The sequence below is a fragment of the Jaculus jaculus genome, chromosome 1 (genome assembly GCF_020740685.1).
Source record: "Jaculus jaculus isolate mJacJac1 chromosome 1, mJacJac1.mat.Y.cur, whole genome shotgun sequence".
Classification (NCBI taxonomy): domain Eukaryota; kingdom Metazoa; phylum Chordata; class Mammalia; order Rodentia; family Dipodidae; genus Jaculus; species Jaculus jaculus.
Window position 1 is genome coordinate 112426162 of NC_059102.1, and position 15060 is coordinate 112441221.

At 37.1% G+C, this 15060-nt stretch overlaps 1 protein-coding gene across 1 annotated transcript in view; it reads right to left on the reverse strand.

Annotated features, from left to right (window-relative positions):
* The window catches only part of Grin3a (glutamate ionotropic receptor NMDA type subunit 3A), a 174330-nt gene that overhangs the window by 121791 nt on the left and 37479 nt on the right, over nt 1-15060 (reverse strand). The window contains exon 2 of the mRNA XM_004656974.3: nt 1282-1880. Within this exon, the coding sequence (XP_004657031.2) occupies nt 1282-1880 (599 nt within the window). The remainder of the gene's footprint in view (nt 1-1281; nt 1881-15060) is intronic.

Consider the following 15060-nt stretch of genomic DNA (forward strand, 5'->3'; position numbering starts at 1 on the left):
AGGAAGACATGTAATTACAATACACATAATTAAGCACAAATTAATAAATATTAGAAATAATACTCTTGTGTGATAGTTTTAGCATCATCTAAGCTGTTACCTAACCCTATCTATCTATCTATCTATCTATCTATCTATCTATCTATCTATCTATCTATTATCTATCTATCTATCTATCTATCTATCTATCTATCTTATCACCTATCATTTATTGAAACAATTCCACTATTAGCAGATCTACTGTTAGAGCCATTTATATAAACACCCTTAGGATACAGGAAACTTATGCTCACAAAAATTAAATAGCCTGATGGAAGAATTGAGAAGCTGAGTTATTTATTTATTTGGGTTTTTGAGGTAGGATCTCACTCTGGCCCAGGCTGACCTGGAATTCATTATGTAATTTCAGGGTGGCCTCGAACTTATGGTGATCCTTCTACCTCTGCCTCCCAAGTGCTGGGATTAAAGACATGTGCCACCACGCCTGGCTTATGAGTTAAAAATTTAAAAGCAGCTATAGTCTATATCTTTAACATATTTAATATTTCATCAAACATCAAGGCCTGTGAGAATACAGAAAAGTCCATTTCCATGTGACTACATTTTATATTTAGAGATTTTTTTTCAGGTTTATTGGTATAAGAATTAATATTAAGGGAAGGAAATACTCCTTGAACATCTAGCATGAGCCAAGTGTGGTGTTAATTACTTTTCATACCTAATTTCATGGCATATTTATTATATTATATCCAGCTCTTCAATATTGCATTGGTGTACTAGTAAGCAAACAAAGGCTCAAAGCTTTTACATAACTTGTCAAAAACACACCTACGTGTAAGGAATTCACCCAAAAGCGAGTGCTGTCCTAGTACCAGACACTTAGTAGACAGTAGGTAAAACCACATATGCTGGATAAGGAGACACTAAACCTTATGTTATACCATCCCTCTCAGAAGTACTGGGAATCAAGATTCCTGCACAGGAGATAGACTGAAAAATTTTACTTGCTGTCATAGCCCTGTGGATGGCAATATAATCGAGTTCTTACATCCTACCTTGATAAATACTGTCATAGCCCTGTGGATAAGAATACACCCCAGAATACACCTTGATAAATACCATTATAGCCCTGTGGATGAGAATAGCACCCAGGTTTTACATCCTACCTTGATAAATACTGTCACAGCCCTGTGGGTGAGAATAGAATCTAGGCCTTGCATCCTACTATAAATACTACTATAGTCCTGTGGATGAGAATAAAGCCCAGGTGTTACATCCTACCTTGATAAATACTGTCCAGAAGTGAGATTTGTAGTTTTCACATCCATACAGTTCATTGTGCTGGGGATGAGAGCAAGCTCTGGCTGGATCATGGTGGCTGTGGCTACTGCTCTTGCGACCAGCTCCATGGCATCTTGCACGTAGTACTCAAAGACAGACTGCGTTGTTTTTCCATGAGCAATGAGCCCTAAAGGCAGACCTTCTGTCCTCAGTTCTTCCACATTCTGAGAGTCTCCTAATACCCAGTGAAGCTCAGGGGACGATACTCCAAACTGAGTGGATATTTCAAAAATCTGTCGGATACTTTCCATGTTGCAGCCAAACATCACCACTGTGGCTGTGTTGTTCTTAATACCCTCAAGCTGCAGGGAGCTTAAGAGATCCCTGACGGAGGACAGGTTAGCAGTGATGTTGATGATAGACCCGAGGTGGAACTTGGAATTATTCTGAGTACGGAGGAGGAAGTCGGTGATATTCCAGTCTTCCTGGCATAGCAACAAGCTAAAATTGTACCAGTTGTTCATGGTCAGGATTGAGACAGTGACATCAGCACCAGAACTTAATGAATTTTCTAAACTCAGTTGCAGGTGAAGGGGATTCTGTATTTAAAGATAACAAAAAACAAGAATTAGAAAGCACTGGCCAAAGATAATACACAGGATACTTTTTGCTTTTTTTTTTTTTTTTAAATGGGGGTAAAGCTTTTATTTTTTCCATGTTATATTCAAATACCTCTGGGATAAAATTCCCATACTTTGAAAACTTTGTCTTTTGTCTAAGGAACAATCAATTCCTTTTCCTGGTTACCTCATTTTGCTTAGTGTTAGAGGACAGATGGTCATTGGTGTAAATGAGAGGTAACATAATCATACATTTGGTCATAGATTTTTATCAGGTTTATGTACCTTCTAAAAAGTCCCCTTAAATCCCATTTCTGAGGTTAGTAACTCACTTGTTAGGCTTTTTACTCAGTTAAATAATTCAAAGAAGTTACCTTTTATTTTCAGCATAATACACGTTCTAGTACAAGGACATATGGAAGATGAATATTCCATAGTTCCCTAAGCCTATCATAACACACACACTTGTCATGAATAAGTGTGTATTTGTCCAATGTTCAAGCCTTGACTATATTTCTGTATGTACTTATCCTGGGCTGTAGCTATGAAAAATGTGCTATTAGACACATTTATGTAACTTATATCACAATATCATTACTCATAGCATGGTCAACTCAGTAAAGAAAGAGTTTAGCAATTTAAAAGTCATAAATTATGAATTATGTAGGTGAAGTGTCACCTCCCAAAACAATACATAATACATTTGTCACTTACTCTTCTTAATTGTAGACATTTGACACATTTATCCTTTAACATTGGCATCCTAAGAATGTTTAGAACAATGCTTTATGAATGCTGGTTGCACAATAAATATTGATCAGATTGAACTACGTTTCTTCCAATTGAGAGTTATATTATTTTTGAGAGCTTTCCAGACACTGTGGTCAATACTAATTTTCCTCTTCTACAGTGCAAACCAAGTCACACTGGACAATTTGTTTTTCTTGAATCAGGGCATTTTCATGCTCACACACCAACCTGATTATACTCTTTCATTTGGAAATTGATTGGCCTGTATTCAATTTATCTTTCCAAACTTAGCTTTTCCATTCAGATTTCCAGAAAGTGTTTTATCCTGTTGTCAACTGAAGTTCTCTGAAGAGGCTGCATCTACAGTAAAGATCCTACAGATTGCTTGACCTTGGCTGACTAGAACAATAATGAAAAATGTGAAAAACATAGTGAAGAAAAATGATATAGATTGAGAAACAAAATTATCATCAGGCTATCTTAGGCCCTCTTTAACTTTTTAACTTATGTATTTGACCCAATATTTTCATGACTTTTAGGTAAACTCCCATGTGTCACTGAGCTTAGGAGACTAACCCTAAGGCTAAGAATTCTGTAACATCTGAAACCAATAGGAAAGACTTCCCAGCTCTACTATTGGCTATCTACCAGATATCCCAGTGAATGTAGTTGTTGAATGTGTTACTTTATAACGTTCTTTGTTTCATGGATATAAATGTTCATGTAAACTCTTCCACTGTGGACCATTCAGGGTAACTTGAATGATGTTCCAAGTTTTACCCACTCATATTTGGCTTGGAATAAACACATTTCTTTTGATGAAGAGCCTTGTGTGTGTATTTTCTTTTCTTTTTACTTATAGTGGTGAGTTGAGTTTTTATTTGATTATTTCTCTGGCTACTGAGTAGTCAGAATTAAAGATCTCACACATGCGCCATGTTCAATACCCTGTTCCACAACTTATCACACTGCACTTTGTTTACCTGGTATGGTGGTTTGATTCAGGTGTACCCCATAAACCTAGGTGTTCTGGATGTTAGGTTCTCCAGCTGATGGCAATGGTGTATTGTTGAGGGCAGGCTTGTGGGTGTTATAGTCAGTTTCCCCATGCCAGTGTTTGGCACACTCTCCTGTTGCTATTGTCCAACTTATGTTGGCCTGGGGGTGATGTCCACCCTCTGCTCATGCCACCATTTTCCTCTGCCTTAGTTGAGCTTCCCCTTGAGCCAGTAAGCCAAAATAAACTTCTTTTTCCCACAAGCTGCTCTTGGTTGGGTGATTTCTACCAGCAATGCGAACCTGACTGCAACACCTAGTGTTTATATTACACAGTAGACTAGAGCTATGTCTTAAGCATCACATTTAACCAAAAGTAGTATTGCTAAATGGAATTTCTCTTTCATTCACCTCCCCTCAAGTTCTGGACTACGACTATAATCTGCTTGACTAAAAGACGATGGAGTGGGGGCAGGGAACATCTCCTGTAAACTTTCAAGACAATGTTTTGCCTTGTGTTGTAATGGAAACATATCCAAACACTTCTCACTGGGGAATTCACTGAAAGAGCGTGTGATAGCCAGACTTGTGTGATGGCATGAACAAGATTGTCAACCTCTTGCTGTATAGAAAGTAAAATCTGCTGAGCATTTAGCACCAGACAGAGACATAAATATATTCAACATAAGAGAGCAACATTAGTTTTAAATAAAGACCCTTCTTCTTCCCCAGTGGAGAATGGTTAATTCATATAGTTATAGTCATTCCCACAACAGTTCTGCTGAGAAATTCTTGATGGTGAAGTTGATCCTGACAAAATCTTATGGGACACACTTCTTCATATAAATATTTATTAATTAATAGTTTCAAGCAGCTAGTGATTCATTATTTATTGAGCAACTAAGATACATTGTCTTGCCATTTTCTCCATCTAAAAATAAAGCCTCTTCCCTCCCCCCATGCACACAAAGTTATGAAATCTTAAAACACTAACATTCAAACTTGATAGTAAAACTTTTGTTATAATCTGGGAAATAATTAAATAAGGTCTAGTCACTCAAATTAAAAAAAAACAAACAAACTTGAAAACCAAAAATGATAGAAGGGTCTTGCCTTAGAGTATATTGGAATACATTATAAAATGCATTTTTTTAGAAAATGATAATTTTTCTAAGGCAAGACTAGTTTAAACTGGGAAGTACTAAAAAGATGAAGAGATAAACGAATAGAATGAATACACAAAATATACATACTTCAATTTAATATTGGATTAGTATAGTATAGGTAAAGACTTGTAAAGGAACATGGAAGGAAATATGAGATTAAGTGTTGAGAAAACATCATTTATAAAAATGATATAACTTAAATCCCTAATTCTGTCATATAAAAAATAGAATCTAGGCCACTAATGAGCTAAAACTATAATGCCAAATCATCAAAAGTAGATCAAATAGGTTTCAAAATTCACAATTCATTAAGTGAAATATTATCGCACCTTATTTCTGGCACTAAACTCTAATAATCAAAGGCAACATAAAATGAGAACATTTGCAATGAGTTTAGTGAACAAAAAGTTTATGTTCACAAAAAATAAAGAACATTTAGTAGCCCATATGGTGATAAAATCTTTCAGTGAACATTCATTCTATCTAGAAAATCAATTTGAACCTCTTACTGTGTGCCATACCCTCTGCAAGGCAGCTCCTGTTACCTATACAGTGAGTGCTAGGTAATATATAAATAAACTATAAATTTTGGAAATGATAGCAAATGAAATCAACAGAGTATGGGCAAAGAAAAAGAGAAGGTCATCACAGGAAAAGATTGGTAGAAGTGGGCAGATGCAAATATTGGTAGTATACCAGTACTTTCTAATTGGGAATTTGGGAAAAATCACAGAGATAACATGAAAACAATTGGCCACAGATGCAATGATTTGCTATCAGAATATAAACATTTAATTAAAAACTTAACTCAGTCTCCTTTTTTTTTTTTTTTTTTTTTTTTTGAGGTAGGGTCTCACTCTAGCCCAGGCTGACCTGGAATTCACTATGGAGTTTCAGGGTGGCCTTGAACTTATGGCGATCCTCCTACTTCTGCTTCTCGAGTGCTGGAGTTAAAGGCGTGCGCCACCATGCCCAGCTCCTTTTAATGGCCATTCCTCTTCAACAGCATTATTTTTTAATTCCAAATAAAAGATGGAATACACCACCTGCTTCTATATCCCCTCTGACTCTGTAGTGTCCTCTTCAATAACATCTACAATGTCCTCAGTTAGGGCCCAAACTTTCCTTGCTGGTGGGGCCACTGCTTTCTTTAGGTTACTGAGCTTTTATCTTTTGAGAAGCAGCATAGAGGTTAGGGCTTTGTAATTAGTGACTCCTAAGCTTAAATTATGTCAACATCACTTAAGATCCACTTGGCTACCTGAAAGTTATTTAACATCTGAGTCACACATGCTTTATCTACAAAATAAGTATAACACTACCTTGTGTTTAAAGATGCCTATGAGGGCTGGAGAGACTGCTCACTGGTTAGGGTACTTGCCTGCAAAACCTAATGACCCAGGTTTGGTTCCCCAGTAACCAAGTTAAGCCAGGTGCACAAACTGGCGCATGCATCTGGAGCTTGTTTGCAGCAACTGGAGGCCCTGGCATGTCCATTTTGTCTGTCTCTCTTCTATCTCTCTGCTTACAAATAAATAAATAAATAAATATTCCTTTAAAGATGCTTTATGAAAATTAAATGTAATGATACAGGAGACTCCAGTAAGTAATAGTTATTGCAACCCCAATGAGGACGGCAGGGATGAGGGAAAGGATGGTACCAATATGTGATGTTTTCCATTCCTTGCTAAAGGAATATTTTCTTTGTTGTTCTTCTTTCTAGTGAGTTTCATCTATTTGCACCCAATGGTCTTAGTAGTAGCTACTTTCACAAGTAGCAACTGCAACAACTCCTTTGCAGGAAAACAGAAGCTCTGCCTCCGGGTTGGGAGAGGCCATCTATTTGGGAGCTAGTATGTTCACAGTAGAGTCTACCCTGCTGCTTCCATGCTTTCTCTGGTAGTAAGTTCTTCACAGGGATCCTTCACAGGTTAGGAGCTTTCAGCACCTTCTGCTGGGGGTACCATGCCAAACTTTGTTCTCCAAGGCAGTACAGGTTTTGGTCTTTTTCTGTATTAGGGCAGGTTTCAAAAACAGGACTGCCTGCAGACGTAAAGAGCTTGCTACAGAACTTTGAGATATTTACTGACAGAAGAAATGAAGCTTTCAGAGTGGAGAAAAACACCCTTTTCTTCAGCTCTTTCCTGGGCTGGCAGATCCAATGAGGTAGAGCAATGCTCAAGTGAGCATAGTATTTCCACTGCTTTCAACACAGATGAAATTCGCTCCCCCTCATGGGTCTGCTGAAGATTAAACACGTTTGAGGGGCTCAGAGCAGCCTTCCTGTGCTGCTATTGCTTCTCCTCAGCCAAAAAGGCCACAGGAGGTTTTCTGCTTCTCATTATCTCACACCTCATTTGACCTATATTATAGAGAAGGCCTTTTCTTTTGAAAATTAAAGCTTATTCCTTCAGAAGCCCAGGCTTTTAAATAAATTAACTGTTTTATGGTTGCATTATGGACTCAGGCAAACACAAGGCATAGTTCCTGCCCTGAAATTGCAATCTAATAATAATTGTAAAAATATAATGTTTAAGTTAATGAGTACCGATCTCTCCAGTACATTATACATATTGCTCTTTCCTCCCCACAATGGTCTTATGAAGTGACTAATCTGAGCAGCCTTCTTGAACAAATGTCAGATTCAAGGTTCAGAATCAGGGATTCATTTTCCCAAGATGGCACTGTTAGTGAAGAACAGAGCCTCAATCTCAAATCCTAGCTTGGCAGACTTGGGAGAATGTACTTCATACCACTGCTCTGTACCGTCCCCAACAGTGTGAGTAGCCCCAGGTCATATTCACAGTTCCAGTAAGCTGCAGGTACTTCTCAAAGTCCATGGAGGGAATCCAGATTTAAGATGCATAGTAGCATGAATTAAAACTACATGCCCTGGGCCACTGGGGGTCCCACTGTGCATGTTGCATCCCAGCCATTTTCTTCCCCTGTGTAGCAACTCTTGAGGAGTGGGAACAATTAAAAAAAAAAAAAAAGATAGCTGCCTAATGAATGAGACTGGTTTTATGCGTGGTAGAATAAAAAGTTTAGGAAAGCTCATTTGAGCTTTTCATTCAGATCCAACAGATTTCTGTGCTCACAACTACAACCTATCATGGTATTCAAAAGTATGGAGAGATCAACAAAGATCACAGATAAGTAGTTTAGGGTTTTTGAGTGTCTAATAGATAAGGCACTACATGTCACTCATTTAATGTTTACAGTGAATGTTTCAAAGGCAGGACTGTGGATGCATAATGCAGCTGACTTCACAATGCCAACTGATGTTTGCTTCACTGCAGGTGAGTGGGAAGGGCTGAGGAAGCTCGACAGGTGAGAGCCCAGAATTCCACCTCTTGGATTGCAGATGAAATGTTGGCCTGCACAGCAGTACTGTCTTCACAGACAGCTAGCTGATAGATTCATCCAACAAAATATGTGCCGAAAGTCCCCTACATGGCAGGCCACGAGAGAGATGATCACTCTTGTACAGAAGAAATAACAGAAGCATGTCTGCTGCATCTTTGAACCAGTCCAACCCTTTTGAGCCCCGGGCCAATTTTCAGAAAGGAATGTTGAGATAGAGATTACTGGTTTGTTTGTGGCAATCACACAAGCTGCCTGCCCTGGGCTCTTGACCATGTGTTATTTCCCATTCTGATTCTAATTGCTAATAATAAACGCGTTCATTTTTATTCCATCCTAGTTCTGCCTTTTGTTATGACTAATGATGCTTTGTTTCTCTTGCCAGATCCTTGTTAATTTTCAAAGTTTTTGGCAGTGACTCCTCTAGGCCTATTTTCCAAGCCTACAAATACAAGGTATGTCTCATGAAGATGCAGTTACTTGGGTTTAAAAGTGAACATTGACATACTTAAACATGGACAGGCCTTTCACACTGTGGTGTGCTACAGAAGGTATTTAATCATGTGGCAATTAACCATAGAGAAAAGTAATGAGTTTAAGCAAGATGTCGCAACACACAGAAGGGTTATACAGGGATAAGAAGTCATTGGAAATAGGGGTATTGGATAATATGAAAGACTATCAGTAAGCAAGAAGGTTTAAATCCTTGGTTTGAGGGTTTTGCATTTCACTGCAATTTCCAGGAGGATAAAGAGAGAGATTATAGGAGCTTCACCTCAGCTTCTTGTAGTTCACTCATAGCCCTGAATTAGGATTCTACCAGTTGTCAGTTGTGCATGACAAAATTTGTGAAAATCACTTATCCTCATAGGATTCAGTTTTCCCTTTTGTGCAATGAAAATGGCACTCTCAATCTTTTTTTTGGTTTTTTAGAGGTAAGGCCTCACTCTGGTCCATGCTGACCTGGAATTAACTATGTAGTCTCAGGGTGGCCTCGAACTCTTGGCAATCCTCCTACTTCTGCCTCCCAAGTGCTGGGATTAAAGGTGTGTGCCTCCACGCCCGCTGGCATTCTCAATCTTAAAAAGGTTGAGAGGGAGCTGGGCATAGTGGCACACGTCTTTGAACCTAGCATGCAGGAGGCAGAGGATAAGAGAAATGCTGTGAGTTTGAAGCCTGTCTGGTATTCCGGGTCAGCCTGGGATAGAGTGAAAGCCTACCTCAAAAAAGAAAAAGAAAAATGAAAACCTGTAACAACAACAACAACAACAACAACAACAACAACAACACAAAGCAAAACAAAAGGTTTCGTAGGATCAAATAGCCTCATTTTACACAGGGCATCAGTGCATGACCTCAGCAGGTAGTCCTATATCATGACTGTGAGGATGCTGATGATATTAGGAGTGTTACAGTAAGAATTGCAGTGTGAAGGCTGGCTAGAGTCGTTGTTCATTTAGCTTAACAAGTATTGGAGAACCTATTTAGTGCCTCACATTGCATGTGGGTTCTTGAGACTGCAATAGGGAATAATATCACTATGGTTGGTCTTTTCTTTCATGACTCTAAAAATCTAGAGGATAATGTTATGAGTTTCATATTGATGAACAGGTTAAAAATAGGCAGTAGACAAGAGATAGGGCCCAAAGCTTGAGCTAGACTAAAAAGAATACTGGTTATCTTTGTGAGTTTTAGGTTGAAAGACAAATATCATCACAGCTTTCCTACTTGTCATTTGGGCCAGCCCTGGTCACTAAAGCAAGAAAACAAAGAATGAGTGGGAAGAAAAGAGAAGGCAGATTTGATTTGACAATTTAGCTTGTTTTATGTCTGATACATAGTAAGTGCTTTTTAAAATATTAGCCTTAATATTATTACTATTGTTGATAACAATTAGGTAACTTCCTTGGGCTACCATTATTGATCCCTTCTCAAAGACTCATTGCATTCTGATGCCAACATCAGCATGGTAGAATGATGATGGATTCAGGGGTAATGTGCCCATCTGGCTTTTCTGCTCAAGTAGCCAAATGCAGACAGGCTATGGTGGTGCAAGAGCCCTGGAGCCTGCTTGCAAAGTGCATTTTCTCTCTTGCCTACTTCTACTATCTCCTTTGTTTTCAGTGGGCTCACCTTCAGCAATTCCTTCTAGTCGCTGTTAACACTTTTTGAGTCAACAGAAAAAAAAAGGCATAACTAGCATTTGTCCAAACAAAAGTAAAATATATCAGAATCACACTGTAAGAAGAAGGGATCAGCATTAACAGCACTGAGAAGGCTGAGGATTATATTGGTATTAGGTCTCTTTGGGGAACTCTAGACTTCAATTTTGCTACTCTAATAGGAGAATAATATTGTCAACCAAACAGTTCAGGGTTGTGTAAGAGGCAAATAATATGCATATCAACGTGCTTTATCAATTGTGGAACATGATAGAGACAGATGACATAAGGCATTTGCCAGTTCTCTAGGTAGAAAGGATGGTGGGATCAGTGTTCCAGGAAGGGGCAAGGTGGGTAATTCTGCAGTAGGATAGTAAAGATGGACATGATTTTCAAATTATCTGCCAACTTTTAAATTCTTATGTTAGAAAGGGCAAGATTATTTAATTTGAAGAAATTTAGGAAAAATTTCTTGAAAATGATGTTGCTAGAGGATTGATTTTATTTCCTGTTTGCTTACTAAAAATTTGGTCAAATTTAATATTTGAGGAATACACACAGACAGATTTATCAATAGACAGATGATTTATAAGATAATCCAAATTTATTGAATGCTATTGTTATGAGCACGCTAAGTGACAAAGTTGGGCATATTTTCTTATAATGGGAACTACTGAAATATGCAACAGATAATTAAACTGTCTAGTGTGCAAGTTAAATTTCCTATGGAAATTTGATTACTTTATGTCACTGTAGCCTGAAACTATTATTAAGAGATGGCTTATGTCACATGCTAATTTGCTTTATTACACTAAGAATGAAAACTCAGCTAGATGCTGATTATTTCTATTTTAAATATCCTCTAGAACTGTCGCCATGGCTGACATAAACTTTTTTCTCAATTCAGTCCTTTTTTTTTTTTTTAATCAAACTAAGTACATGTTTTGTACATTTAAACTGTGGTTTAGCTAGTCATGAGGTAATATGCCTTTTATTTTATCATATAGATTTCATTATTATTAATTCAGTTTTATTGCATAATAGCTTTATGTTTTACTTGGGAATTAAAAGAATGTTATTGACTGCTTGACACTGACCACTATAATATTAGAAATAGTATTAATATATCTTTAAACAGATTCACAGTACATTTCCATTTCAGCTCCATGTTTTGAAATTTGTGATCTACTAATTATGATGAAGCTTTGCTGCAATGACATTTTATTTCACTTGAATTGCTAGGAGAACATTAGTGAAATTAATTCTTTGTACCTTTCAAATCGTTGTTCAAAGTAAGAAGGCACTGAGGATATTGAACTTAAAGTCTTTGGTCACAGAGGCACAACTTTCCCATGAATCAGTGATAGGCTCAAAGGCTTGTAAGGCTTCATGACTTTAGGTTTAGCACAATGAATCCTGAATAAACAAATCCGTGTTTTTACAAAAAGGCCTATGCCAGTCCTGCTCATAATGTGCAATGGGAAAGGTAGTAGTGGCTACTTTTCAAACTTCCTCAGTTGTATCTGCCTTCTTGTGAAGTCAAGTGTTCAGTCATTACTCATATCTACCCAAGCCCCATCTATTCAGAGAGAGCAGGAATCATATGCTAATTAGTACACTTAAGATTTTATCATTTGTTTAGAAAGGGAACTTAAAGTCATGTATCCAAAATTATTGTTACAAATTAAGGGGCAGAAGAACAATGGAAGCATTTTTCCTTGTATTATACAGATTTATAGTGTGTTTCACTAAGTTGGTTTGTCCTAACTATACCCTTCATTGAATATGGAGAATATATATAAATATATACTTTAATTTTTGCCTCCTGTATTTTGAAGAAAAGATTCAGGCTCAGCCAAAACTTTTACAGTCTACCACCTCACCATAGTGCTTAAAATACAAACAAGTCTTTGTCAAAGAGCAATGAGTATACTTGGTGATGAATTTATTTTGCTTCTTTACTGTGACAAATATCTGTACAATCACATCATGTCTTATGAGAACAGAATTATTAATTAATATATTTAATGTAAAACAGACCAATAACAAAATGGATGGCATGAATGTTTAAATTTTTTTCTGTAGGGACTCTAGAATTTACTTGTGAAGTATTTACTCTCCACATACTTATTTTTTTAAGCATTATTTAGCATCGATTGGCATGACTTAAAAAAAAAAAATTCTTCCATTAGGCTAAAAGCTTTCAGGCTTTAAAATGGGAAGAATCTCCTAAGGCCATTATTATATTTCCTAAATCAATCCAAGTAGTGCCGACTTAGAGAGAGCAAGGACCTTGAGAGGACCTTTTTATTTCTGGGAGGGAGGGAAGAAGGCAAGGAAGAAAGGAAGACAGGAACTATTTTGCCATCAGCCTCTGGTAGTCTGGCATCTCAAAACTTCAAATTCACAGTGTTGATATATTTTTAGAAATCATTTTTTCCTGCGTTCTAGGTGATCCTGGCATTTCCTTCCTAGAGTTTGCAAAGACCCATCCGAGCAGACTACTGCTTTTTCATGGGTTTAACTCTATGAGCTTAGCTCCTTGGAAGGACAACTGTGAGATCAATTGTATAACTGTGTCTTAATTTCTGATGACCTTCTAAGCAATTCCCCCACAAACCTGGAATTCCCCAAGAACTTTGACATGTCTTCTTTCTGCTTTTATGTCTTTCTTTGTATTGAAAATTCCTGGTCTTCAATCAGATTTGTGTCCATGTTTCTTTTTGTTTTAATTGTCAGTTAATCAAGTCTGTGAATCTTGCCTTAGAATTATTTATTATATGGTATGTCATATTAGTTTTATTATCTCTCTTTTACCTTGGACATAGAACCAGAGATGCTTTATTTGTTTAATATTAAATCCCAAGTAACACTGCTCCGAAAATAACTGACTTACTATGAATATTTGTTGAAGAAATGAATCAGTGCTGATGCATGGTTTAGATTTTGATTCGGAGGATTGACCTTTGGCTGAGATGTGTGACTATTTTTTATGAGTTATTTTTCTTCCCATTTGACTAATTTGACTTCTCTGTAGAAGCAAGAGTAATTATTATCTGGTTTCCCATAAAATTGTATCCTTTCAGATGACACAAGTCTTCTCTAATGTCAATCAGAAAAGTGGCACCTGAATGCGGAGGAGTGACAGATTTGCTCAAATGCACACGTGCCTGAGGTACTCATTAGAAATATAAGTGAATCATGATATGTGCATACTCAATATGTGTCAGTCATTTCTCTGCACAAAAGATGGTTGTGGGCGAAATATTTATTGTGCTTTATAAATTATTCATAATTGAACTTGCTTAAGCACTCACCACTGATGTGTTTAAGATGTGAGTCAGTATACAAAAGTGTCAATGTTGTGCCAACCTTTCAGTTATTTATGTATTAAATGAAATGAGATACACTTGACTTTGAAATTTCGGTGACCAGCAAAACACCAGTAACTCACTGAAATAAAAATGAAAAGGATGTACATTAATGGGATGGAGAAGACAGACAAAAGAAACTTTTGAAAGTTTTAAGGTTTTGAGTTAAAATAATGTGAATTATTATTGTGCATAAGTAATCAAGTACCTCTTTGCTTGAATTTATAGAATACCTAACACGGGCATGGAGGATGCACAGAAAGCAAGGATGACTGTACTGTACACTTGCCTATTCCCAGACCAGATTAATGGTTTGCCACTAAGCACATATGTGCTGAAGATGTGAAGATGCTAATTCCCTAATAAGGCATAAGTTCAGATGGCTGTGAATAGAAATGATGTGGGTCCAGAATTAGCTCCCAGAATGCTTTTCAGTGTTCAGTTACATGCATCCCTAGTGTTACAAGCCCAATGATCAAGTCCTGCAATCTGCCCCAGCAGTTTCTCTCTTCTCTCTGGAGCCTCCCTTCAACTTACAAAATATATGAAATATTTTCTATTTACCTGCTTCAGCTATTATTCCTTTAACTTTTCAGTATGTATTTTAGAGATATATCTAAATGTACCTATCATTTTTACTTCTTCAAATTTTTCTTTCTCATCTAATCAGAAATTCAAATTTACTATAAAAGAACTTTTATTAGAGCATCCAATGACCAAATCTTTCTGACAGGTTACTTTTTAGGCTACATGTGACTTTCAAATATCTTCCTCATCTGGCCATCTCAATCAGACATGCCTTGTTTTCTTATCTGTTTCTTCAGTCAGTCATTTCTCAAAACTTGCTGTGCACATAGTGCTCTGTGCTTGCCACTAAATTTGCTGTGCACATAGAACTCTATCCTCACCTTTTCTTACTAAACACATACCAACACCTTCTACTTCCCAGCTTAGAGCTTGAGTATTCTGCTGCTTTCTTGATATTTCCTTTGGCATTATGTTAGGCTTCTAAAATTTAGCAAGTCCAAAGAGATGTATTTCTGCCCCCCCCTTTACCTGATTCCAGATAGCTCTGTCAAATCTATTTCCCTAATCTTTTCCCACATCATTGTGATTACAATATCACATACACCAATGGTTCATGCCCAAATTAAGAAATCAACTTTAAATCTCTTTTTTTCCTGCCCAGCACTCTTTGATCACTAAGCCCATTCACTCCAAAATATATCTTGAATTTAATCATTATCTCACTGTTTCTAGAGTAAACTCCCATCATCTATCATCTGGTGACAGAACAATGTGACAAACAGCAACTAGTTCAAAACACAGACAACAGGCAGAATTATATTCT